Source organism: Tamandua tetradactyla, chromosome 3 (genome assembly GCF_023851605.1).
Source record: "Tamandua tetradactyla isolate mTamTet1 chromosome 3, mTamTet1.pri, whole genome shotgun sequence".
Taxonomy (NCBI): domain Eukaryota; kingdom Metazoa; phylum Chordata; class Mammalia; order Pilosa; family Myrmecophagidae; genus Tamandua; species Tamandua tetradactyla.
The window spans coordinates 79,152,793-79,178,407 of record NC_135329.1 but is presented as its reverse complement, the minus strand read 5'-3'; the positions used below and the strand labels follow the sequence as shown (position 1 = coordinate 79,178,407).

At 59.4% G+C, this 25,615-nt stretch overlaps 1 protein-coding gene across 1 annotated transcript in view; it reads left to right on the top strand.

Annotated features, from left to right (window-relative positions):
* Positions 1-25,495, top strand: part of KIF1A (kinesin family member 1A) — a 54,387-nt gene extending 28,892 nt beyond the window's left edge. Inside the window, exons 3-21 of the mRNA XM_077151744.1 lie at positions 1,490-1,566; positions 2,399-2,578; positions 3,236-3,301; positions 3,769-3,947; positions 4,902-5,013; positions 5,840-5,917; positions 6,574-6,639; positions 7,224-7,241; positions 12,887-12,962; positions 14,653-14,731; positions 15,337-15,479; positions 17,135-17,268; positions 18,241-18,320; positions 18,492-18,567; positions 21,038-21,117; positions 21,454-21,560; positions 22,646-22,729; positions 24,781-24,961; positions 25,249-25,495. Coding sequence (XP_077007859.1) covers positions 1,490-1,566; positions 2,399-2,578; positions 3,236-3,301; positions 3,769-3,947; positions 4,902-5,013; positions 5,840-5,917; positions 6,574-6,639; positions 7,224-7,241; positions 12,887-12,962; positions 14,653-14,731; positions 15,337-15,479; positions 17,135-17,268; positions 18,241-18,320; positions 18,492-18,567; positions 21,038-21,117; positions 21,454-21,560; positions 22,646-22,729; positions 24,781-24,961; positions 25,249-25,495 — 2,063 coding nt within the window. The remainder of the gene's footprint in view (positions 1-1,489; positions 1,567-2,398; positions 2,579-3,235; positions 3,302-3,768; positions 3,948-4,901; positions 5,014-5,839; positions 5,918-6,573; positions 6,640-7,223; positions 7,242-12,886; positions 12,963-14,652; positions 14,732-15,336; positions 15,480-17,134; positions 17,269-18,240; positions 18,321-18,491; positions 18,568-21,037; positions 21,118-21,453; positions 21,561-22,645; positions 22,730-24,780; positions 24,962-25,248) is intronic.
* The last annotated feature ends 120 nt before the right edge of the window (positions 25,496-25,615 follow it).

The window sequence follows — 25,615 nt, the reverse complement described above, 5'->3', positions numbered from 1 at the left end:
CAGCCCTGGGAAGGGGCTCTGGGTGCCAGTGGATCAACTCTGGGAAAGGGGCTCTGGTCAGTGCTGCGTCTACCCTAGGAGGGGCTCTGGCTGGTACTGGGTCCTTGGTTGGTCCTCGGCAGGGGTCTCTGCCAATACCCCCTGCTGTCTGCAGGATGCTTAGGGAAAGTAAACCACCCTGGTGCCTGCAAAGCAGCTGAACCTGGGGAAGTTATAGATGTGGGGCAAGGCCGGTGGGGTCTCATTCTCTTTGGTGCTCAAGGTCAGGCTTCCCTGGACATGCTCTGGGGGGGAAGTAGGACATCCAAAGCGGAGAGGTCGTGGTCTCCTTAACTGAGCAGAGACTGTGGGCCTCACATACTTTCAGCTCCAAGCAGGGGTCTGTGGGGAGGGGTGTTCGATACCCTGATGTTGATGGGAGAGCGGGTCTCTGAGCCCTTCCAGACCAGGCCTGGCCTGTGTTCTTTGTGGACAGGGCTTCCCTGAAGCTTCCAGAAGCCAGAAGGGGCAGCCACAGGAAGCTGAAATGGGGCCCCAAAGAAGCAAGCTCATCGCCGGGGCAGCCGGCCCAGAGTGCAGACACCAGTGGTCTTCTGGGTGCTTCTGAGAGATGCTCCAGGGCAGAAGCATCAGAATCTGAAATGGGGGATGGAGGCAAATATGGACCCCAGAGATGGGTGCACAGCTGCTGGGCTCTTCAGCTCAGCCCTTGCTGGAAAGGAATGGCCCTGGGCTGCCTTCTGGGTAGAATGGGCCGGCTCTTAGGAGACATGGAAGCTTCTGGCCCTGGACACATGTGGGTGTCTGGAGGATGAGGGCTGGACTTGGGCTCACTGCCCCGAAGGGGGCCAGCCCTCCCTGTAGGATCAGCTTGTCTGGGCAGCCCGTGGCCTCTGGGCTTCCCTACCTTCCTGCTGCCAGTGGTGCAGATTTGGGGTGGGCCTGGGGTCCCTCTCAGCTTTGCCTCTGCAGAGACCCCTCCTGTGTTAGTTCCCTTGGCTGAGGAAGCAAATACCATGAAAAGGGTCAAGTTAAACAGTGGGAATTTATATGCTCAGGATTTTGAGCCTGGGAAAATGTACTAGTCAAGGTGTCATTAGGTGATGCTTTATCCCTGGAGACTGGCATCCTGGACCAGTGGCCAGCCATCCTTGGTCCTCAGCTTGTCACATGGTGGGTCCCTTGTCTCTCCCTCGCTGCTGGGTCCTGTCGTTGTCCAGCTTTTGGCCCCCCCCCCCACTCTCTCTCTCTCTCTCTCTCTGAATCTGATTCTCTTAAAAAGAGCTCCAGTAATAGGGTTAAGACCCATCCTGATTGGGCTGGCCATACTTTAACTGAAGTCACCTCCTTAATGTCCTACTCACTATGGATTCATACCCCAGGAATGGGTTAAATTTAAGGACATGTTTTTTGGGGGTGCACACAGCTCCCACCCACCACACCTCCCTAGGCCTGGCACTAAGCCAGGTGCCCGTCTCCCTCTTTGCAGCCATCGTCAACCCCAAGCAACCCAAGGAGACGCCCAAAAGCTTCAGCTTCGACTACTCCTATTGGTCACATACCTCGGTGAGTTCCCAGGTCTCTGGGGATTAGGGATCTTTCTGAACCTCACGCTCCCCACCCTGCTCTCCTGGGGCCACCACAAGAGTGGGATCCTAAGCTGTCTCCCCTGAGAAGATCATCTGGAGCTGCGATCCACATTCTCCCAGCTTCCGGGGTGGGAGAGGGCAGGCAGAGGTGTTTCACCTGTCCCTGACCTCTCCACTGTCCCAGATGTCCCTAACGTCCAAAGCAGAATCCCAGACAATCCTACTCCCCTCCATGGGGATAACTCCCCCTCTCTATGCTTCCAGCCAGGAGCCTAGGGACTTCCAGAATCTTCTCTCTCCCACACCACTAGTGTCAATCCACTACTGGGCCTGCCTGAATTGTTCTGGGTTCAGCCCCCAGGGCCACCAACTACTCATCCCCGAGCCCCAGCCTCCCAGGGCAGCCCCAGCCACTCCTCAGTCCATCCTCACCTGTTGCTGGGTGATCCTGGGCCTGACTTGCTGTCCCGCTGCTTAAACCTGCCTTTGGAGTAATGCCAGACACAGGGTTCCCTGGTCTCCAGACCCTGTCCTGTCCCCTTGTCTTGACACTCCCATGCTGCTCTCCATGATCCTGCTGACCTGAGCCCCTTTGATCCTGAGCACTCCATGTCCTCTCACTTCTGGGCCCTGTCACCTGCTGTTCCCTCTGCTGGAAGGCCCCCACCTGGATCTCTGCCTTACCCTCCGGGAAGCCCCTTCCAGTGGAATCCATCTTGCTCTCAGGGGCCCGTGTGTCCAGGGCAGGGAGAGGGTACGGGGCGCCCTCACAGTGGCTCCGCCCCAGCTGCTGACCCTTCGTCTCCTAGCCGGAGGATGCCCACTATGCGTCGCAGAAGCAGGTGTACCGGGACATTGGCGAGGAGATGCTGCAGCATGCCTTTGAGGGCTACAACGTTTGCATCTTCGCCTATGGGCAGACGGGGGCTGGCAAGTCCTACACCATGATGGGCAAGCAGGAGAAGGACCAGCAGGGCATCATCCCGCAGGCATGCGCAGGCGGGCACAGGGGTGTACAGTCGGGGAGAGGGCACCGTGGGAGCAGCCTCTCCCCAGCCCTGCTGCCTCCTCCTCTGAGGGGAGTACAGACTCCCCAGAGCATATGAGGTTGTGGTCTGGTGGGGAATGGGCTGTGGAGGATGGGCCACAGGAAGACTCAGATGTCCCATGGGCTTGGGGTCCAGAGTTCAGCCTTTGGGAGGGCCATGGGATGGACTGTGAGAGGAGGGTGCAGGAGGGCCGTGGGATGGACTGTGAGAGGAGGTGCAGGAGGACCATGGGATGGACTGTGAGAGGAGGGTGCAGGAGGGCCATGGGATGGACTGTGAGAGGAAGTGCAGGAGGGCCATGGGATGGACTGTGAGAGGAAGTGCAGGAGGGCCATTGGATGGACCGTGAGAGGAGGTGCAGGAGGGCCATGGGATGGACTGTGAGAGGAGGGTGCAGGAGGGCCATGGGATGGACTGTGAGAGGAGGGTGCAGGAGGGCCATGGAATGGACTGTGAGAAGAGGGTGCAGGAGGGCCATGGGATGAACTGTGAGAAGAGGTGCAGGAGGGCCACATGGGGGTCAGCAGCCCCCCAAACCTGCCCCCCACCCTCATCTGCCATGTGTCTCTGAGTTTTTCACTTTTCTTGGCCCTGCAGCTCTGTGAAGACCTCTTCTCCCGTATCAACGACACGACCAACTCCAACATGTCCTACTCTGTAGAGGTGGGCCTGGCGGCCGTCTTCCTTGACTGGGGCTTCAGTCAGGGGTGCGGGCGTGTCCTAGTTTGAGGCATGGTCGCCGTGCTGACAGGGCAGCCTGTGCCCTGGCTGGTCACTCACTCACTTGTAGCCCTAGGGTCCAGCAGGGCCCTGTGGGACAAGGGGTGTATAGAGCCCAGGGGGTTGGGGACAGGGTGTTGAGGAAGGGGCATGGGGGCCCTTCCTCTGCTCAGCATCTGCTGTCTGTCCTGGTACAGCAGGTCAGATGCCCCTGAACAAAAGGGCCTGGGCTATGCTGCCAGAGGGGCCGTGGGCTGAGCACATGTGCCCCCCGGGAGAGCTCATGGCCACACACACTCCCTCCAGGGTCTGTGGCACCCAATGGGAACCCCCTGCCTGCCCCCTGCCTGCCCCCTGCCTGCCCCTGCACCTCTCTCAGGGCTCCCTGATGTCGGCCTGCACCTCCGCAGGTCAGCTACATGGAGATCTACTGCGAGCGTGTCCGCGACCTCCTGAACCCCAAGAACAAGGGCAACCTGCGCGTCCGGGAGCACCCACTCCTGGGGCCCTACGTGGAAGACCTGTCCAAGCTGGCCGTCACCTCCTACAATGACATCCAGGACCTCATGGACTCAGGGAACAAGGCCAGGTGGGGGCCATGCACTGAAACCCCCTCTCCCATGCCCTTAGCTGAGGGTCTCCCTGAGGAAGCCCCCTGCCCCTTCCTTGGGGTCAGCCAGGCCACAGCCGGGCCACAGCCTCCATCGTTCATCTGCACGGGGGTTGTCAACACCTGTGGGCCAGGGCCTCTAGGGAGGGACCAACAGCGGGGTACGTGGGACAGAGGTCTGGAGATGCTGGGGGACAGTACGGGGTGGCATGAGGGGGCCGGTCAACCTCAGCCCTGCAGCCATTGGCAAGCCCCTGCTCTCTGCCCACGCTGCCCCCGGGAAAGGGATACCCTACTTGTCATGGCAGCAGCCCCCTTCTCCACAAACTGATGGCTCCCAGGGGGGTGAGGCAATTCCTGACATTATATTTATGGGTCCCCTGGGGGGGTGGCTGCATCCCTGCCCCTCTCTGTCCCCATCTCATCATTTGCCCAGTGAGCTGTTTTCCAGTCAGCTGAGTCTTGGGGGGTCCCTGGCCCACCAGGTGGTGTGGGCACTGGCCCCAGGCCTCCCCTCACCTCTCCCGGGCCTGTCTTCCCTCAGGATCATCTGCTGACCCCGGGGCCTCCTGTGGGTAGGACCCTGGGACCTGGGGGGCTCCCCAGCACAACTGGTGCGTGTCATGGTTCCCCCCTGCGGAGTGGGGGCCGGGGGCCGGCTGGGGTGCCTGGCCCACTGCGGGGAAGCCGGCTTGTACACCGCTGGTGGAACCTGGGCTTCAATGCTCCCTGAGGCAGGGCGACCCCCTCCTTCACTGTGCTGCCCCCTCCCATGTGCTAGGCCCTGCTGGGCCCCCAGAGTCTGAAGAGAGGGACTCCCCACCAGCTGGGAGTAGGGAGCCTGGGGAATTCAAAGTGGCTGCCTGCAAGACCACTGGTCTGGTGAGTTGCACTGTCCTACCAGACACATGCCGCCTCCTGTCCCCTCTCCAGAACCGTGGCGGCCACGAACATGAACGAAACGAGCAGCCGCTCCCACGCTGTCTTCAACATCATCTTCACACAGAAGCGCCACGACGCAGAGACTGACATCACCACAGAGAAAGTGAGGCAGCTGCACGTCCTCTGGGCAGTGGTGCGGTGTGGTAGGGTCGGGGGCGTCGTGCCTGGCAGGGTGGGCAGGGCAAGGCCGCTGGCTCTGACGCGCCCGCTAAAGAAGCCTGAACCGAGTCCAGGCTCAGGAGGTGCTAGACACCGACTGTCCCCTGCCCAGCATGGGTCTCAGGCCTGTGCGCCTCCTCACTCCACATTGGAGGCCTCTGTGGGTGGGATGGGCCCGGAGTAGAGGGCCATGGCCCTGGGGTCTTCCTTTACCTTCACCTGCAGCAGGGCGACCCCGGTGGACTGTGGATGCAGCCTGGACACTAAGTGGGGGCTAATGGCAGTGGTCTGGGTGGCGGTCTAGGGAACCAATGGGGTTCGTGGGGGCTGGGGGCCCTGGGTCTTCCCGGCTGCATGCTCCTGTCTGCTCTGCTCACCTTGCCTGCTGGTCAGGGCCCTAGGAAGGGCACAGCAAGGTCCACGGCTCCTGGAAGTTTGCAGGCTGGGCTGTGCCTGAGGATGCCATGGTGGCCTTGTGGGAAACCCTAGCTCAGGGCCTGCCACAGCCTAACAAGGAAGGGGATGACAGTGAGGGAGCACCTCATGGGGCCCCGGGAAGGCCGAACTTCTTTGTGGGAAGCAGCAGGCCAGCCACAGTCGTTGCAAGCTTTGCTCCCTGGGCAGTGCATCGGTGCAGAGATTGGAGGTGCAGGGGGCTGAAGTCCAGCCCTGGAGGCCACACCCAGGCGGGGGCTGTGCCTGGGCCACAGTGAGCCCCCATTTCTGCCCAGGCTGGCGCTGGCACCAAGGTACTCTGCTTTGGATTCCAGGTGAGCAAAATCAGCCTGGTGGACCTGGCAGGGAGTGAGCGGGCAGACTCTACGGGAGCAAAGGGCACACGTCTCAAGGTAGGGACGGATGGATGGCCACGCCATGGAGTGTGCAGGCCATAGCACCGGTGGAATCCAGTGTCTGGGGCTGGGGCTGGAAACGGGTGACCTGAGTACCTGTTCCCAAGGGCTCCACTGGGGCAGGAGGGTGTTGGGACCTCTCCCAGGGGCACATCTGGCAGGTGGACAGCAGGCACAGGCCAGGTCCAGCTGTCCCAGCTGCCAGGGGCCTGACTCCAGGTCAGTGGGGACAGAGTACCCTGGCTGGAAGGCGACTCTCTCCCAAGTCCCCATGGTCTCATGTCCACCGGGCTCTGCTTTCCCCCACTTTGGGTGGGATTCAGACTGCTGTGTCTGCTGGTAATTTAGTGGGTGGCTAGCTGATGAGCTGGTGCCAGTGTCCGAGGGGCACCTACTCTTGGGAATGGTCTTGGGCCTCAGGAAGGAGCTTTTGTTTTTATGTTCCCGTGTCCCTGCTTTTTGGCGTCCCCCATCACTGGATGGGTGGAAGGGGCCCTGGGAATCCTTCTGGGCGGGGCACATGGTCTTGTGCTTCCAGACAGGGGTCCTGACTGGCTTCCTGCTTCACCCCACGCTCAGGGCTGGACCATGAGGCCCAGCAGTCACTCTGGGGTGGGGGCTCCCGGATGTCTGACTGCCTCCTCCCCCCATAGGAGGGAGCCAACATCAACAAGTCCTTGACCACGCTGGGTAAGGTCATCTCTGCTCTAGCTGAAATGGTGAGTGGCTCCGGCCTTCTAGCTTCAGATGGGTGGGAGAGGCCTTCCCTGGGGGGTGCTGTCCGCCCCTCACACCTGGGGCCCAAAGGACAACCCAAGGATGGGGGTCATGAGGCTGGAGATGGGGCAGGAACCCCTGTTTCTTCCTGGTGCTTCAGTTTCCCCACCTGTGAGAGGGGGTTGGCCCACACTGCTGCCTTCCTCACAGGGCCCTTCCTGAAACCCCCGTGGGCCAGGGTGGGGGTGCTGGCTAGTGTCCTCCTGGGGGACCCATGACCCTCAGGGGTAAGGGCCTGGCTCAGTGAGCCCCGTGAATAGGTAGCAGTGTCCACTCATCAGGACAAGCAGTTCTGAGCCATGAAGGATGGATCTTGGGAGACCTTTGCTTCCGTGAAGGTGTTGGGGTGGGGAGTCGGGGTGGCTGAGGGGTACACTGCTGCCTGGCTGGCTGATTGGGCGTGGAGGGTGATGGTGGCATCCCGGCCTCTGTTGTCCGTTTGTCCTCTGAAGCCAACGCCCCCATCCTTCGCTAAGGGACCCGGCCTTGCTCCAAAGCCTCAGACTTTTCCGTCTTTCTCTTCCAGGACTCTGGGCCCAACAAGGTAAGCTCCTTCCTCTGCTTCCACAAATGAGGGCTTTACTCCCAGCAAGGGGCAGGGCTGGAAGCGAAGCACGCCCTTGGTTCCAGCCCTCCTGGAGGAGTTCTCGCCAGTGAACGCCATCCCTTCATTTGTTCATTTGATAAATGCACAGGCCAACTCCGAGCCAGGCCTGTGCTGGGAGCTCGGCTTAGGGGGTGGACAACCCCGGCTTTATGGGGCCGCAGTGCCGTGAGGAGGCGGAAAACAAACAAGGAAACCGACAAATAAAAATGTAACTACAGACGGGGGTGAATTCCATAGAGTGAGGAAGTGGCTGCCAGGAGAGTGACCGCACACCTTGTCTGTGTGGACATGGCAGCTTCTCGGGGGTGGCCTGACAGCAGGAGTCCGAGGGACGGGGAGGATCCAGCCAGGCGTGAGGGGAGTGTGGCGCCCCGTGAGGTGGGAGGGCCAGTGGAGGCACTCAAGCAGGAACAGGCTCGTGTGGGAGGAACTGTGGAAACCGTGAGGAGCCGGGTAGAGACCCGGGTAAGGAACTGTGGAATGGTGTGAGAAGCTGTGAAAAACTGTGCGAAGAAGTGTGTGGGAAACGATGTGCAGACAGTGAGGAAATGTGTATAAACTGTGAAGAATTGAGAGGAGCTGCGTGGCTCCCTGGGAGGGACTGAGCGAAGAGCAGTGTGGGGAGCCGAGCGGGAGTGTGGCGCGCGTGTGGGGAGCCGCGCGGGAGTGTGGCGCGCCCTGTGGGGAGCCGCGCGGGACTGTGGCGTGCGTGTGGGGAGCCTTGCGGGAGTGTGGTGCCCTGTGGGGAGCCGCGCGGGAGTGTGGCGCGCAGTGTGGGGAGCCGCGCGGGAGTGTGGCGCGCAGTGTGGGGATCCGTGCGGGAGTGTGGCGCGCAGTGTGGGGATCCGCGCGGGAGTGTGGCGCGCAGTGTGGGGATCCGCGCGGGAGTGTGGTGCGCAGTGTGGGGAGCCGCGCGGGAGTGTGGCGTGCGTGTGGAGTGCTGTGATGGACTGTGGGATGACGTGAAGGGCTGTCGGGGAACGATGTGAAGGTGTTTGGCTGACTGTGTGAGGATATGCGTGAGGTACTCCATGAAGAGCTGAGAGGAGGAATGGGGATCTGAGAGAGGGGCCGAGGGAAACTGTGGGCAGTGTGTGGGGAGCTCTGAAGGACTGTATGAAGAACTGTACAAGGAATTATGGAGAACTGCGTGAGAAACTGGGGTGGGAGCTGTGAAGAGCTGTACGAGAAACAGTGAGGGCAACTCTGTGAGGAGTTGTCAGGACCTGAAAGGATCCTGTGGAGAACTCAACAGGAAACTGAATGACTGTGTGAGGGTTTGTGAGGGACTATCTAAGGAATTGTGTGGGTACAGTGCAAGGTATGTGAGGACCTGGGAGTGAAACTGTGAGGACTGTGGGGAAATGTGAGGAATTGTTTGGGGAACCTCTGGGGAACGATAGGAGAAGCTGTGAGAGGAACTGAAGGGAACTATGTGGAGAAGAGTATAAGGAGTCATTTGGGAACTGTGAGAAACCGTGTGAGAAAATGTGTGAGAATAGTGAGGAACCGCGTGAGAAAATGTGTGAGAAAAGTGAGGAACTGCGTGAGGAAACGTGTGAGAACCGTGAGGAACCGCGTGAGAAAACGTGTGGGAAAAATGAGGAACCGTGTGAGGAAACGCCTGAGAACAGTGAGGAAACGCGTGAGAACAGTGAGGAACCGCGCGAGGAAACGCGTGAGAACTGTGAGGAACCGCGTGAGGAAACGTGTGAGAACTGTGAGGAACCGCGTGAGGAAACGTGTGAGAACTGTGAGGAACCGCGTGAAGAGCTGCGTTGGGTGTGTGAGGAACTAGGGGAAACACTAAGGAACTATGAGAAAGCGTGAGTGGGTGTGTGAAGAAGGAACTGTATGGGGTGCTGTGAGAGGCTGTGTGAGGAACTGTGAGTAGCTTTGTGATGAACTGTGTGGAAGACTCTGTGACATTTTGTAGGAACTGTGAAAGGCGCTTTGTGAAGAAGCGAGAATGGTGTAAGGAACTACGTGTGAAACTGTGAGGCGAGCTGAGGATCTGTGTGGGAACTGTGAGGAACTGTGTGAAAATCTGTGGGAGGAATCGTGTGAGAAACTGCGTGGGAAAATGTGGGGAGAACTGCGTGACGAAGGGCGGTTGAATCTGTGGGGACCTGTGTAGAACTCGGGGGAAATTCACGAGGAACGGTGCGGGGAGCAGTGTGGGAACTCTGAGGAGCTCTGGAGCAATGTGGGATCATGAGGAACTGCGGGAAGGCGTTTGAAGAACTGCACAGCAAACTTGCGGGAATCATAAGAAAGCATGTGGGGAAACGCGAGAGGCCGCGGTCCCTGCGCAGCCCCCAACACAGCGTCCCTCGCCCGGTCGTCGCGCAGTCCGCCGTGCGGTCTGTCCCAGTTCCCACACGTGGGGGCTGCGTGGAGAGCCGCGTGGGGACGTGTGTGGGGACCGCGAGGAACTGTGGAGGGAACTATGTAGGACTTGGGTGAACTGCGTGGGGAGCTCCAAGCAACCGCGTGTGGAATTGGGAGAAAATGAGTGGAGGACTGCAAGGAATCCTGTGGGGATGTGTGGGGAAGTATGAGGGGCTGTGCGAGAAACCTGCGGGACTGTGTGAGGCATTTTGTGGGTCTGGATTTGAAGGAAGTGAGGAGCTTTCTGGGGAGCTGTGGGGAACTGTGTGCTTCTCCGTGTGATGGACCGGGTGAGCTGCTGTGTGGGGACCTGCGTGGGGAGCCATGGGGAGGGGTCTGTCAGGGACTGTGTGGGGAGCTGTGTGAGGGATGCGCGAGGTGCTGTGAGGGAGCACGTGAGAAACCGTGACCGTGAGGAGCCCTGAGGCACTGGAAGGACTTGCGGGGAACTGTGTGAGGGATGCGCGAGGTGCTGTGAGGGAGCACGTGAGAAACCGTGATCGTGAGGAGCCCTGAGGCACTGGAAGGACTTGCGGGGAACTGTGTGAGGGATGCGCGAGGTGCTGTGAGGGAGCACGTGAGAAACCGTGACGGTGAGGAACCCTGAGGCACTGGAAGGACTTGCGGGGAACTGTGTGAGGGATGCGCGAGGTGCTGTGAGGGAGCACGTGAGAAACGTGACCGTGAGGAACCCTGAGGCACTGGAAGGACTTGCGGGGAACTGTGTGAGGGATGCGCGAGGTGCTGTGAGGGAGCACGTGAGAAACGTGACCGTGAGGAACCCTGAAGCACTGGAAGGACTTGCGGGGAGCTGTGTGAGGGATGCGCGAGGTGCTGCGAGGGAGCACGTGAGAAACCTGACCGTGAGGAGCCCTGAGGCACTGGAAGGACTTGTGGGGAAAGGTGTGAGGGATGCGCGAGGTGCTGTGAGGGAGCACGTGAGAAACGTGACCGTGAGGAACCCTGAGGCACTGGAAGGACTTGCGGGGAATGTGTGAGGGATGCGCGAGGTGCTGTGAGGGAGCACGTGAGAAACGTGACCGTGAGGAACCGTGAGGAACCCTGAGGCACTGGAAGGACTTGCGGGGAGCTGTGTGAGGGATGCGCGAGGTGCTGTGAGGGAGCACGTGAGAAACGTGACCGTGAGGAGCCCTGAGACACTGGAAGGACTTGTGGGGAACTGTGTGAGGGATGCGCGAGGTGCTGTGAGGGAGCACGTGAGAAACGTGACCGTGAGGAACCCTGAGACACTGGAAGGACTTGTGGGGAACTGTGTGATGGATGCGTGAGGTGCTGTGAGCGAGCACGTGAGAAACGTGATCGTGAGGAGCCCTGAGGTACTGGAAGGACTTGCGGGGAGCTGTGTGAGGGTTGCGCGAGGTGCTGTGAGGGAGCACGTGAGAAACTGTGACCGTGAGGAACCCTGAGGCACTGGAAGGACTGTGTGGGGAACTGTGTGAGGGATGCGCGAGGTGCTGTGAGGGAGCACGTGAGAAACCGTGACCGTGAGGAACCCTGAGGCACTGGAAGGACTTGTGGGGACCTGTGTACGGGACTGTGAGGAGCCGCATGGAGGAGTGTGAAGAGGGATGTGCGGGAGTGTAAGGCACTGTGAATGGAACTGTGAGAGGAACACTTTCAAGAACAGTTTGAGGAAGTTGCTTTGAGGAACTGGTGGTGGAACGGTGCCTGGAGTGGGAAGCAGCCGGGTGTCTGCGTGTGGAGGTTGGAGAGGGGACAGGGTCCCGGTCTGAAGACCTCGACCTGTTGCCAGAGGTCAGCTTGAGAGTGGTTGAGTAGGAGGCGGTGGATGGTGTTTCGGCAGGACTCGTGCAGTGTGATTTAGTCGCACACGTTCCTCAGGCTGCTGTGTGAAGAACAGGTTGTGAGGGGATGGCAAGGTGTGGCAGCCAGAGATGCCAGAGGGAAGGTCGGTGTTGCGATGGTCTAGATATGAGACGGCGGTGGCTGGGAAGGCAGAGTAGAGGTGGATGCTGGAATATGACTGGGCAAGTGCTGCTGCGTGGATGCAATGAGAGGTGGTGAAGGAGCAGGTGAACCCAGGGTGATCAAGGGTGAGTTTTGAGAATGAGAATGAAATCCAGTTTTTCGCTTATTAAGTTTCCAAAGGAAAGAAAAGAAACAATACTGATGGGCTGTTGGGAGATAGATATCCCATGCCCTGTACACAGAGAAGCTGGTACAGCATTTCCGGAATCTACTCTGACAGTATGTACCAAGAACATTCAAAATTTGCATCTCCTGTGGGCTCCTCCTTAAAAGCAATGAGGAACATGGCTTCAGAGAAGCAGAGCACCCCACGCCCCACGCCCCCGTGTGTGTCTCCCTGGGCTCGTAGGGTCAAGGTCCACTTTGCTGGCTCCAGCAGATCCTCAACAAATCCTTCTTAAGCCTGTACATACGTGAATGAGTAGATACTGGAAAACACCTAAATATCCACCAGGAGTGGGATCGTTGTCAGTTCCAGAATGTCCAGAAGAAGAGATTCCTGGCAGCCATTACATGCAATGGAGTCCTTATTTGGAGTGGGAGCTATTTGCTTTACTAGAGAAAGAATGAGCCATAGAGGAGCAAGGGTGTAGAGGGTGCTGCCTTCTGAGGCAGGGCTGGTGAGAAGAGGTTGGTGAAGTAGTGGCCCTGACCTGGCCTCTGAAGGATGGTAGGGATTTGGATGGGGAACAAGGTAGGGGAATTCTGTGTGCGTGGGAGAGGTGAGCTCGGTGGGCCTGGCAGAAGCTGTAGAGGCCCGGTGTGCCATAGTAAGTGATGGGGTCTCTCTGCCTCGGGTAGAATTGGCCACTGAAGTCGTCTGAGGATGGGGTTAGGGGCTCAGATCAGTCTTTCTGCCAGAGTGGAGGTGGGCATCCCGGTCCATGGTGTCAGACTCCTGTGCTCAGTTGGGCAGTGAGACCTAGACATAGAGCAGGGATGGAAGTAGGAGAAATGTGAGGATGTTCCAGCAAGTCCTCCAGGTGCTTAGGGTGGTGTCCTGGGGTTCATCTGGGAGAGGCCTTGGGAGGGCAAGAACTGACCTGGACCCAGCCCTGGCCAGACCACACCCCCAAACTTTGATTTTGGGAAGCCACTTGGCAGGCCCTGCTACTTGCCCGTCCCCATCCCCTCCCCCCTCTGGGCTCAGGGTTGACCCTTCGCGTGTTTCTCCCCCACAGAACAAGAAAAAGAAAAAGACAGATTTCATTCCGTATCGGGATTCTGTGCTGACCTGGCTTCTCCGGGAAAACCTGGGTGAGAACTCATGATTTTAACCTCCAACCTGGCCGCTATCCTGTCCTCTTCCTCCTGCCGAGGAGGGTAGCAACCTCCAAGAACCAAGGTGGTCCCATGGGTGCTGCGGGACACACACCTAGCAGTGGTGTTCGCATTCCTGGTCCATGTTACCTGTGAAACCCAGACCAAGCACCTGTCCCTCTCTGGGCCTTGGCTTCCTCTGTAACCAGGGTCTGGGACTGGATGATTCTGGGGAGCCATGTTTGCCTGCTGGGTTTTTTTTTTTTTTTTTTAATTAAAAAAAAATTAACTAACACAACATTTAGAAATCATTCCATTCTACATATGCAATCAGTAATTCTTAATATCATCACATAGATGTATGATCATCATTTCTTAGTACATTTGCATCGATTTAGAAAAAGAAATAGCAAAACAACAGAAAAAGAAACTGGCCTGCTGGGTTTTGAGGAGCTGTGATGATTTGTGTGTGACTCACACACTTCTCCCAGCCTAGACCAAGGAGGGGCCAGTTGATAGACACTGATCTCTCCCTTCCCAAAGATAACCTCAGGGGTCCTTCCTGACTCTGTCACAGTTGGGGAGGCTGAGGCTCAGAGAGAGAAACTGAGCCTTGGGCTGACCTGATGAACATGGACATCTTGGGGAGGGGGTGGGGCAAGGTCTTTGGTCATCCTCAGCTGTGTGGCTGCAATGTACAGAGCTCCAGCTGGCTGACTGTACACCCCAGAACCAACTAGGGTGAACCCCAGCATTGGGTGTCACATCAATCTTCCCAGGAGTGGGAAAGGGGAAAACTGAGGGGAGGACAGGAGTGTCACAGGATCGTGTGTCTCTTCATCTGATACTTGATCCTTCCCACAGGGCCGCACCCAGGCTTATCCTCTGGGGATTAAAGGAGACCCCTAGGGGCAGCCCCCCAAATTCTTCCCAGGGCTTGGCACAACTTTGTGTTCCAGGCCCTTCACATCCTGAGGATGATATAGCCAGGACATGGAGTTAACAGGGGGCCTTGACAGGACCACAGAGGCTACTGACTCCTGATAGGACCCAGGGCTCCACGCTCACTGTCAGGACCCTCCAAGTGATCCAGGTTTTCCGCACAGTGCAAATCAAATAGCCAGCTTTCTCATAAGCACAAGTCAGTCAGGAGGCTTTCCCACATGGCGTAGGTCAGGCAGCCGGCTTTCCCATATGGCGCGAGTCAAAACAGCTGATTTTTCTACATGGCACACTGCCTGAGACTGAGATTCTGGCTTCTCGGTGCTAGGATCTGGCGTTCAACACTGAGGAAAATATTTTAAACTAAACCAATAGAGAAGCATAAAAATTACTGAACATAGACACTTCTTATCTTGGAGAAGATGCTGTGAAACCTTGTTCTTCCTTATGGGGAAAGGAGGCCCTGGTTCTGGTAAAATGACCCCAAATGTAAGAAGAACACTTCACAGGAGAAAAGTAAGGGAGGTGCCCAATGAAGGACGAAGGGGTGGCTGAAGAAGGCGGGGGCCCTGACTGACTGCTGTGTTTATCAGGGGGCAGTCAGTCTGGGACTTGGTTTACCTCTCTGGGCCTCAGCCTTCCCAGCTGTAAATGTAACAGGAAGGATCCTTGAGGTTGTTTTTGGGAGGGGAGGGGATGTGACAGTGGGCTAGACCCTCTGTGGAGGTGACTGGGCTTCCCACAGGTGGTAACTCAAGGACGGCGATGGTGGCGGCCCTGAGCCCTGCGGACATCAACTATGATGAGACCCTCAGCACACTGAGGTGGGGTTTCAAGGGGGCGGTCCTACACCCCTCCCCCCTCTTGGGGAGTCTCACCTGGGATTCAGTGAGGCTGGAAGAGGCTGCTCTGGGGCTTCTGGGTCTTTGTGTTTCATCCCTGCTCCCTGAGGGGGTGCCCTTGGACCCCTGGGTATCCAAAGGTCCCATGGTGTTGGCTCCACCTGTTGGTAGTGGTAACCACGAGAGTTTTTAATGAGCGGGGCACAGGCATTTTTTAGCAGCTCCCTCTGGCTGCAGTGCTGGGGTGGGGAGCCTGGGCTACCTGCAACCCAGTGCAGGTCTCTGTACCAATTTGTGACATACAGATAAACACATGTTTGCTGTCCCTGGTGTGGTTTAAAACATACCTCATGTCCACATCGCCCTGTGGCCCCCAGGAGTAGGACTTGCTCCCCCCCAGACTAGAAACACAGGTGTTCTCTCCTTCATGTGTCTGCCACCCCGTTCCTTCTCCTCCCTGGGCCTTGGTTTCCCTGAGGGTGTGAGCCAGGGCTGGGTGACTTCCCTGCAGATGTCCTCTGGCCAGGGGCTCCCTCAGCTGCCACTGCCATCTCCTCACAACCCCCCACCACCACTTTGTGGCACAGGTATGCAGACAGGGCCAAGCAGATCCGCTGCAATGCCATCATCAATGAGGACCCCAACAACAAGCTGATCCGTGAGCTGAAGGATGAGGTGACGCGGCTGCGGGATCTGCTGTATGCCCAAGGTCTCGGTGACATCACTGACAGTGAGTATCTGCGCCACCCGTGTGTCCACACCTCCTCCGGGTCCCACTGGGCAATGCATACTCCCCCACGGCCCACAGACCCCTGCAGCCCCCTCCCAGTCCCTGCTCCATGTCCCTGGGCAGCACTGCCATGTGCTGGGAGTCCAGGAGGGGGCCTTGCTCTGGATGGATCCTCCTGGGGTGGGCTTGGGGCCACCCACACAGGCCAGAATGGTATTTGCAGGAAGCCACTTCTGCAGGCCATGGCTGGGGCCCTGGTGGTCCCATTGCCCCATGCGGAAGACATCATGGCCATGATGCCACCAGGCCCTACTCCCTGGACCCCTGGAGACAAACCTCTTCTTCTCTTTCTGTCTCCCCCCACTCCTCCCCCTCCTCAGCCAACACTGTGCCTGGAGGACCTAAATGTGTGTATTCCCCTTTGCAGCTCTGCGCAGTTCTGCTTCTCCCGGCTGGGGTGGGCACAGGGCAGCACGGATGGCCGCACAGGCCCTCTGCCTCACTCTCCTCTTTTGGGGTCCTCACTGCTCACAGGTGACCCCCTAGTAGACTGGGGCCATGTCTGACTAGTGAGGCTGGGATCCTGGCCCAGGTCAGCGGAGCCTTCTCAGGCGTATGTGACCAAGGCCCTCTGACCCCTGTGCTCCTGGCCATCCCCTAGGCTCAGAATGTCAGTCCCTGGTCCCATGGTGGAAACTGAGGCAGCTGAGGGCTGGGCTGTCTCTTCAGGGTGTAGCCTTTGGCACTGACCCTCCAGCCCCAAAGCCCCTCCCCAGGAAATACCATGAATCCAACCCAAGTATCTCCTGCAGGCCAGGGCATACCTAATTGTATCCAGAGGTTCTTCTTGACCCTGGGGCAGAGGCACCTTGGTTTCCCCAGGGCCCATGCTGCCCTGTGCACACGCTGCTCTGCTGCCTGCCAGCTTCTGCTGAGTGTGGGACTGGGGGTGGGTGATGTGTTGGGGACGTTGTGTGGGGAATCTCACCGCCTCCACTCCCTGAGATCTCAGGGTGCCAGCAGCCTCCTTGGGTGGCAGAGTGGGATTTCCCAGAGCCCTCTATTCACCTTCCCCTTGGGGACAATCTTTGGCCCAATTTCTCTGTGCAGCTGGGCTGGCCGGCCATGCATGCCTCCTGGGTGGTGTTGGGGCATGAGGAGACAGGGCAGAGGCTCCTGCAGAAGGGATGAAGGCAAGCTTGGAGTCCGGGAGCAGGTGCATGGAGGCTGCCAAGCAGCCATGGCACACTGTTGCAGCCAAGAGCAGTGGACAGGGTGGGAAAATGAGTGAGGGGAGGAGAGCAGTGCCTCCGTCTGTGGGCAGGCCCCTCAGGCTCAGGTGCGGCTGTGGCTGTGAGATGGGGCAGAAAGACCAGGTGTGGCCTAGGTCAAATTGTGGGTGCTGGGGCCCGAGAGTCCTGCATGCGCTTGTGTCCCCGCAAGGGGTCGCCTGCTGCACACCGTCTACAGCTTCCGCCTTCTGTCTTCTCTCGGGTCCACCTCTGGCTCCTACCCAATGCCGTCTTTCTTTTCTCTCCTCCGTCTGTCTGCCCGCCCCTCCCCACCTTCCACCCTAGACGTGTCCGACCTTGAGAACAATAACCGAGCCCGCGGCGCGGCCGAGCTGGGTCAAGCCCCTGACAATCTCTCCACAGTGACCAACGCGCTGGTGGGCGTGAGCCCCTCGTCCTCGCTGTCGGCCCTGTCCAGCCGCGCAGCCTCTGTGTCCAGCCTCCACGAGCGCATCCTCTTCGCCCCAGGCAGTGAGGAGGCCATTGAGCGGCTGAAGGTGAGATGGGCTGTGGGGGCCTGGCAGGAGCTGGGCCCAGGTCTTGGACTTCAGGTGATGCGGTGCAGGGACTGGGCCTGGTCGCTGGGCAGCTACAACTCCCGTGGGGAAGGCACTTTGTCCTGTGGGCCTGCGACCCCCAACGCCTACAGGGCATGGGTTCTCCTTGGGTCATCTCTCTCTGGACGGGATTCAAGGGGTGAAGGCACAGAGGTCAGTGTCCAAGGCTGTGTGGAGGAGGGGTGTATAGGGGCCTTATTACCTTGGAGAAAAGGGCCCATTTGTGGTGAGGGGCCCACTTGGAGTCTAGGGATCCACTTGAGGTCTAGGGGTCCATTTGGGGTGCAAGGAACCTCTTGGAGTCTAGGGTCCCATTTGTGGTGAGGGGCCCACTTGGATTGAGGGTCCCTCTTGGCATCTAGGGACCTACTTGGGGTATGAAGCACCTCTTGGTGTCTAGGGTCCTACTTGGCATCACGGGGCCCACATGGGTCGTGAGGAACCTCATGGGGTCTAGGGGCCCACTTGGGGTCTACAACCCTCTTGGGTCTAGAGACCCACTTAGGGCGCGAGGACCCTCTTGAGATCCAGGGGTCCACTTGGGGTCTGTGGGCCCATCTGGGATGAGGAGCTTGAGTAGGAATGGGCGAGATTATGCTGACCTTGGAAAGTGGCAGCTGTGTCCTTAGAAGAAATGTGGACCCTCCACGGGTGGGGTGGAGTTAGGAAGGCCTGTGTTCCGAGCACCCCTTCCCATGGCCTCACTGCACTCATCTCTCCAGTTGGTTTTGCCTCTCTTCTCCCTCTCTCCCAGGTGTGCACAGCACCCAGGGCCTGGAAACTGCCTTCTTTAGGTGTCCCATCCATCTGGAAGGGCCCAGAGTGCGGTGCTTGTACTCTCGCCCCCTTTACTGGCCAACTGCCTCTCACCCCCCAGTCCCCAACCTCACTCTGCTCTGTCCTGGCCCCCAGGAGACTGAGAAGATCATCGCTGAGCTGAACGAGACCTGGGAGGAGAAACTGCGGCGCACGGAGGCCATCCGTATGGAGAGGTGAGTGCTTGGTGGGGGGGGATCCGAGGCCCAGGGAAGGGTGGCCAGTGGGCTCACAGCCCGCAGGACCAGCCCCAGCCCTAGCCCTGGGATGACCCCTCCCTGGATCCCCACCTCCATCAGTGGTGCTAACAGCACCCTGGGCTCGCTGACCCAGACTCTGTCCCCCAGGGAGGCGCTGCTGGCCGAGATGGGTGTGGCCATGAGGGAGGACGGTGGCACCCTGGGCGTGTTCTCTCCGAAAAAGGTAGGTGGGCAGGCTTTTGAGGGTGCCCCCATTCTGGGGTGCTGTGTGCCGAGCAGGGCTGTTGCCATGCAGCCCTCTGGGGCCAGACACCGAGGGCAGCCACCACCCACCAGCATCCAGAACTGCCATTGGGTGGGAGCCCGTGGCCTGCATCCTTGTGTGTGGGGGGGGAGGTGCCTGATGCTTGGGCACAGTGGACAGGCCTCTTACCTACTTGAGCAGTAGACCAGGCCCCCCAGGCTAGGGGCCCTGGGGAGTGCTGTGGTGTGTGAGGCAGGATGCCTGTTGGGGTGCTGCACGGAAGTGGGTGGGACTTGGGCAGGGCTGAGTCGGATGAGGCTGGTAGCCGACTGCTTACTGTCTTGGACCTTAGCTGGTTTGTGCAGGGTACCCTCATGGCGAAACTGGGCCTGGCTCCCTTACTAAGAGAAGGGCCTCAAGTAGGGGTCTTTCAGCTGGGGTGGGGCCCTCAAACAGAGTAGAGCCCCCAGGCCACATCCCCAGAGTGCACAGAAGCCACTGTATGCCCCATGCCCCAATTCAGTGTGCCCGGATGGGGCCTGCCTGTGCATTTCGGGAACGGTCTCCCCTGCGATTCCTAGAGCACAGAATCCCCAGGCCTTTCCTGAAGGTGGCAAATCAGTCCAGGGCCCTCAAGAGCCGAACCTACACTCTGGAAGCCTCCCTGGAGGTGGTGGCAGTCTGTTCTGTCCCCCACTGCAGGGGGCTGGCCCTCCAGGTTCTGGCTCCCACCTGTGATTGAGAGGAAGCCCCCACCCACCTTGTGAGGGTTGAGGATACCCCACTGTTACACCCTAGCTTTGGTGGGGGTAATGGACTTGTGTGTTTGTAATCCTGAGGCCAGCGCCACGTGGAGACCCCTCCACCCGTGTTATGGGCAGCTCCCTGGGAGGAGAAGTGCAGGGCGCTGGCACACTGAGCCTCAGTGACAGCAGCCACTCCCTGGGGAGAGTGAGGCTCCTCAGGTGCCTTTTGCTCCCTGCTCGCCCTTCTGTTCCATCTCGAGGCTGCCCTGGGAAGCCTTGGGGGATCTGAGAAGCCAGATTGAGAACCACAGAAATTCAGCCCTTTGGACAGTGGGAGCTTGCCCCCAGCCAAAGCCTACCTGCTGTGTGGAAGGGCTGGCTGGGGCAGGGGACTCCCTAACAGCCTTGGCGGCTGGGACCCCTGGAGTGAACTGCTGGCTCTGCAGGGCTGGACACTGGGGCGGCACTTCCCCAATTCCTGGACCTGACCTAGCCAAGACGTTGCTCATCAGATGGTAGCACGAAAGGGCCATTGGGGGGATGGTCTTCCTGGGGTACCCAGGACACATAGGGTCTCAGCCAGGCCCGCTGAAACTGCCATCAGCTAGCCTACTGCACACACGGAAGGTGTTGCTTCAGCTTTTCTGTTATATCAGACACTTTTGCACTGAACCTGTCCCCATCCCCCACTTGCCAGAGCCCTGATACCCCCTAGCATGGCTGTGTACCTCTTCCCCACTGAGGGCTGGCTGTGTGCTGGGCACAGGCGGGTGCTGGGAAGGAGTCATGGTCCCGGGGACTTAGGCAACTGGAGAGTGGTTTGTGGCACAGCAGCTTGGTAGGCAGGGCCATACCCAGGCAGGGGGAACAGCGAATGCGAAGGCACAGAGGCAGGGTTGGTGCCTGGAGGAGCGGCAGTTAGCGTGGGCGGGGCAGGGACATGTGGTGGTGAGCGAGCTGCACAGGGGGCCTTTGGATTTCACTTGGGATGGATTGTTCCTACCTGACAGCCCCTCCTGGGGGGCGGGGGCATATCCACAGCTGGGGTAGAGGGCTGTGTAGGTAACCCGGGATCCTAGAGTCCTTTGGCCTTGTTGGTGGCAGAGGTGCAGGTGGCAATGGAACTCCGGGGTGGCCCTCCTAGAGCCACAGGGTCCTGGGGTTGGAGGAGCAGCCTGTAGTGGGATCCCAGGCTCACACCTCACTCTCCTGGCAGACCCCTGTGCAGCCTCCTTGTCTCTGGAGAGGTGGGCTGCTGGGCAGTGGCTGCTCCCATATTTGATGATCCTTTCCAAGGCTGTTCTGCCCCCGCGTGTGAGGTGGGAAGCTGAGGAAGTAGCAGGATATGTTGGCTCCAGAGGGACCCAGGGGTGGGAGCTGTAGAGGAGGAGAAGGTGGGGGTCCCTGGGCCCAGGAGGCAGGGCCTGCAGCTGCCTGGGTGCAAGGGCAAGGGGCAGAGGGCAGCGCTTGGATGTGTACTGGGCAGGGGCTCACATTGGACTGTCCTACTTTGTGGCCTGTGGGCAGGGAGGCTCGGGTGTCTGGTCTCCAAGACCTGGGGTCTCCCCTTCTCAGCCCCCAGGGTCAGCATCTCCCGGATTGGGGTCCTCAGCTTTCCCAAGCTCAGGTGAGGCCACCAGGGGAGGGGCCAGGGGGCCTGACATTGGGCTTCCAAGAGAACTGACCCTCCTGTGCCTCTGTAGACCCCACATCTTGTCAACCTGAATGAGGACCCTCTGATGTCCGAGTGTCTCCTCTACTACATCAAAGATGGGATCACGCGGTGAGGAGTGGGGGCAGGGGCACGGGAAGAAGGGAGGTCCTGGGGGTATGGGGTGGGGTGGGGGTCCTGGCAGCATGGGGTGGGAGGGGGCCTGAAGGTGGCAGGAGATGAGGTGGGTCGTGAACCCCTGCCCTGGGTTTGCTTCCCTTGATGGTTCTGTGGCCGCATGGGCCCAGTGGCTTCCCTGTCTGGAGGTTTGGGGGCCTCGGTCCTACTCTTGCTCCCACCACATCCCCCTGATACCTTAGAGCTTCCCCTGAGGACCCTGGGTGTGGCTGGAGATGGCAGTGGGGATGCGGGGTCTCTAAGCCATGCTGACAGCTGTCCCCTTTGCAGAGTGGGCAGGGAGGACGGCGAGCGGCGGCAGGACATTGTCCTGAGTGGGCACTTCATCAAAGAGGAGCACTGTGTCTTCCGGAGCGACTCCAGGAGTGGCAGCGAAGGTACCACTGCCCTCTGGCCCACCTGCCCCTCTGGTCCCACCCCCTGCACTGTCTCCCAGTGCTGCTTATTATCAGGCTGGAATGAGTCTTGCTGGGTCAGTCCAGGTGAAGCCGGTCACCCTTCATGGCCTCTGGGCCCAAAGGCAGTCCTGTGTTATGTGTCTGGGTGGTATAAGGGATAGAGGTAGGGGCAGTTGGGGCTGATGCTCCCTTTTATACTGTTGCAGGGATGCTTCCCTGAAAGGTGCTTGGAAAAGCACCTGGCTGCAGTTCAGGTCGATGTCGCCCAGGGAGGCTGGGGTTGAAACTGGGATGTGGGTGGCTGCTTTCTGCCCTCTATCCACTTGTGCCCAGGACTGCCAGGCAGGAGTCTGGGCTGGGGCCCACCTGAACAGGTGATGGTGAGCCACAAGGAGTGAGAGCCCGTAGCTTGGCTGGGAAACTAAACAGACTATTTTTTAGGGCAGTTGCAGGTTGACAGAGAAGGGAGACTATTTTTAGACCTTGTTTTCTTGTTGGTGGCAGCCAGCCATCTGTCCTGTTCTCCTTGCCTGCCTGCCAGCCTCCCTCTTCAGCTTGAGTCTCCCCTCACTCACGGCTGTGTCCGAGCTTCTCGCATGGCCAGAGTGGAGGGTGAGCTCCCAGCAGGCATGACCCATGGCCCATGGGCTGTATGAGGCCCTGTTGGGGTGGTGCTGTCCCCTCTGCCAGAACCCCTGCCCGAGTCTGTGCAGGTGACCAAAGCCTGGAGAGGCACCAGGATGCCAGGAACTGTGAGCAGGCACTCCCATCTGTGCCCTTGACCAGACCTGTTCTGGCACAGCCTCCCCAACACTGTGATGTGAGCCCGTGTGACTCCCCCTCTTCTATTAAGTGGGGTGTGCCCCCTGCTGGCCTCTCTGGGGCCCAAATGAGGAGCTATTAGTGGCAGAGCTTTGCGGCTACAGAGAGGGGAGAGGCCTGTGATGGCCACACCTGGACAGACAGGTGGACAGAGCCACTGCGGTGGAAGGAGGGTGTGGCTGCTCAGGACGGACAATTGCTCACCGTCCTCCTTTCTGTTCCCCACCCTGTCTGTCCTTTAGCGGTGGTGACCCTGGAGCCCTGCGAGGGGGCTGACACCTATGTCAACGGCAAGAAAGTCACCGAGCCCAGCATCCTACGCTCAGGTACAGCCTGGGGCAGGGGACAGGCCCTTCGGCTAAGGCCCCATCGAGTCCACCCACTGCGTCTTGGCCCTGTCAGGAGCTGAGGGGGTATGTGGGGCATAAAGCGAGGCCCTATCTTGTGTCCCTTCTGGTCCCAGGGCTGCTGTGGCCTGGTGGGGGATGAGGCCAACTCAGTGATCCCTGACTCTGCCCCTCACCCCTGCTCTAGGTCCTCCAGCATGAGTCTGAGAATGGCACTGTGGGCCTGAGGGAGTGGGGGCCCTTTCACAGAGCTCTGGATGCTCAAGTAGAAGCTCTGAACTGGGGGAAGGTGCATGGGGAGGAAGAGTCCCCCTAGCGGGGCTGGGCTTGGGGTAGGAGGCAGAGGTGCTGTGGATCAAAGTGTGGCCACTATAGAGTGGTGAGCAGGTTGGCGGTGGCAGGGGTAACTCGCCTCTGAGCACCAGGCCCTGAGATTACAGAGCTCATGTGCTGCCTGTGAGGCTCTGCTGTAGGAGAAGCAAGGTGGCTTTGCAGGGTGGCACGTGCTTGCCGACCATCAGCCCGTGTTCTGCCTGAGAGATGGAGCTATAGGGTTTATGGATTTCAAGGAATTGCTCGATTGCAAGGGCTGGCTTCACAAGTCTGAAATCCATAAGGTTGGACATTAGGGCATGCTGGAAGCTCTGGGGCAAGAGGTGAGGCTGCACCCTCAGGCGAAATTTCTTCTCTAGCAAACCTCCGTTTTGCTCTCCTGGCCTCTGGCCGAGGAGCCGAGACTACCCACGTTGTGGAGTAACCTTTACCTGGTCAACCCCACTTTAAAGTACCTGCTCTAGCACCTAGGATGGTACCAGGATAACTGGGTGCTCACCCTCATATGTTGGAATGAGGAAGATGTTCCCTATCCCACCGCAGCTCAGGGGGACACAGAGGGGTTGGGGGGCTTGGGAATAGACATTGTCCAGTAGCCTGATCTCCAGCCCATTTCACAACCCCTGAGGGACTTGGGTTTTACATTCTTATAGAAGCTTCTAGAACTCAGATATCCTGCCCTTGGGAGTCCTTAGAACAACTCCCGAGGGACTGAGGTACCTACTCATCCCAATTCGTTGGCGTCTGCCGTGCAAGCACAGCTGCCTCATTGCTGGTTTGGGAAAGGGTGTGATCAAGCCCGGGGTGGCATCAATTTAGATGGAGAGCTCTTTCCATCCTGATGAGTTGTTTCGGGAGGAACACAGGCTGAGAAGGGAGGCCTCGTCTTGGGATTTTGGTCTCAGGGCCCGAGCTGGGCTGCACACTGGGCCCTGTGGGCAGAGAGGATGCAGAGGTGACAGGCTGGAGGGCGGCCAGTGAGGGAAGATTGAGGGGCAGCTGAGGGAGGCCTGGGGGGCCTGACCTGCAAATGTGGGGGTTCGGGTGAGATGAGGGGCTCAGCCAGCATTGTGGGGCTTGAGCAGAGCTAGGACCCTTGGAAAGTTAGAAGGAAACTGGTCAGTCCAGAAGGAGCTCCTGCAGTCAGATCCATCCAAGACTGGCCCCTGGCCTGGTTCCCGGGAGACCTGATCCCCATCTAGCAGGGAAGGGATGGGAAGGAGGCGGCTCCCCGAGCTGCGCCGGCATCCTGTGTCCTGTAGGAGATGCCTGAGCAGAGCCTGATGCCCCCCAGTGTCCTGGTTAGGGAGTGGCTGTGTGCATGGGGAGGGCACAGGGCCTGCTGTGAACAAGGGCCCGGAGCCAGGACGTAGTGGCAGGAGTGGAGGGATGGTGAGGAGGGAGACACATGGTAAGGCTTGGGGCTATGGGAGAAGCATGAAAGGCGCCAGGACATGTGTTGTGCAGACGTCGATTGATGTTGAGTGGGGAGCAGCTGTGGGCCGTGGGTTTGGAGATGTGCACCCAGGTGAGGGCGCAGCGGGGGGTGATGTCACTGAGGAGAGTGTTGAGGGGCCCTAGCTTCTGGTTCTAGCAGCCTCCCTCCCCTGCTCCCTCCCTCCCTCCCTTCCTTGGCCCAGAGGCCACCCCATGGTGTGACCCACAGGACCCCCAAGGCTGCCCTGTGTCCTCCTCAGGAAACCGCATCATCATGGGAAAGAGCCATGTGTTTCGGTTCAACCACCCAGAGCAGGCACGGCAGGAGCGGGAGCGCACGCCCTGCGCCGAGACGCCTGCTGAGCCCGTGGACTGGGCCTTCGCCCAGCGTGAGCTGCTGGAGAAGCAGGGGATCGACATGAAGCAGGAGATGGAGCAAAGGTGAGGCACGGCCTGGGGCTACACCCAGTGCCCTCACTGCCCCGCATGCCCTCCCCATCCTGCGTGACCTCCCCACCCGGTGTGACCTCACCGCTCTGCACGCCCTCGCCATCCTGCCCCACACGCCCTCCCCTTCCCGTGTGATCTCCCCTAACCGATATGACCTCCCTGCCCACTGTGACCTTACCGCCCTGAACACCCTCGCCGTCTTATGACCTTGCTGCCCCACGCACCCCCGCCATCCCTCATCCCACAATGCCCCGCTTACCCGTGGCCCCTCTCCGCAGGCTTCAGGAGCTAGAGGACCAGTACCGGCGGGAGCGGGAAGAGGCCACGTACCTGCTGGAGCAGCAGAGGCTGGTGAGGAGCCCCCACAGACCTCCGGCCTTGGGCCCCCCTCAATGGGCCCTCACACAATGCCCCATACCAGGTCCCACATTGGGCTCCCACACCACCCCCCATGCCAGGCCCTCCACCCCCGAGGAGCTGCCTCTTGCTCTCAGTGGGCAGAGCAGCCTGGGACCCAGGTGGTAGGGCTTTGTTTTGCCACCTGCTCTGCTCCTGTGGCCTGGCTCCTCCCCGTTCCAGGGCTGGGACACGGTGGCATTGTCTGGGTGTGCTGTGGGCAGGCCCCACTGTCCACAGGGCACAAGG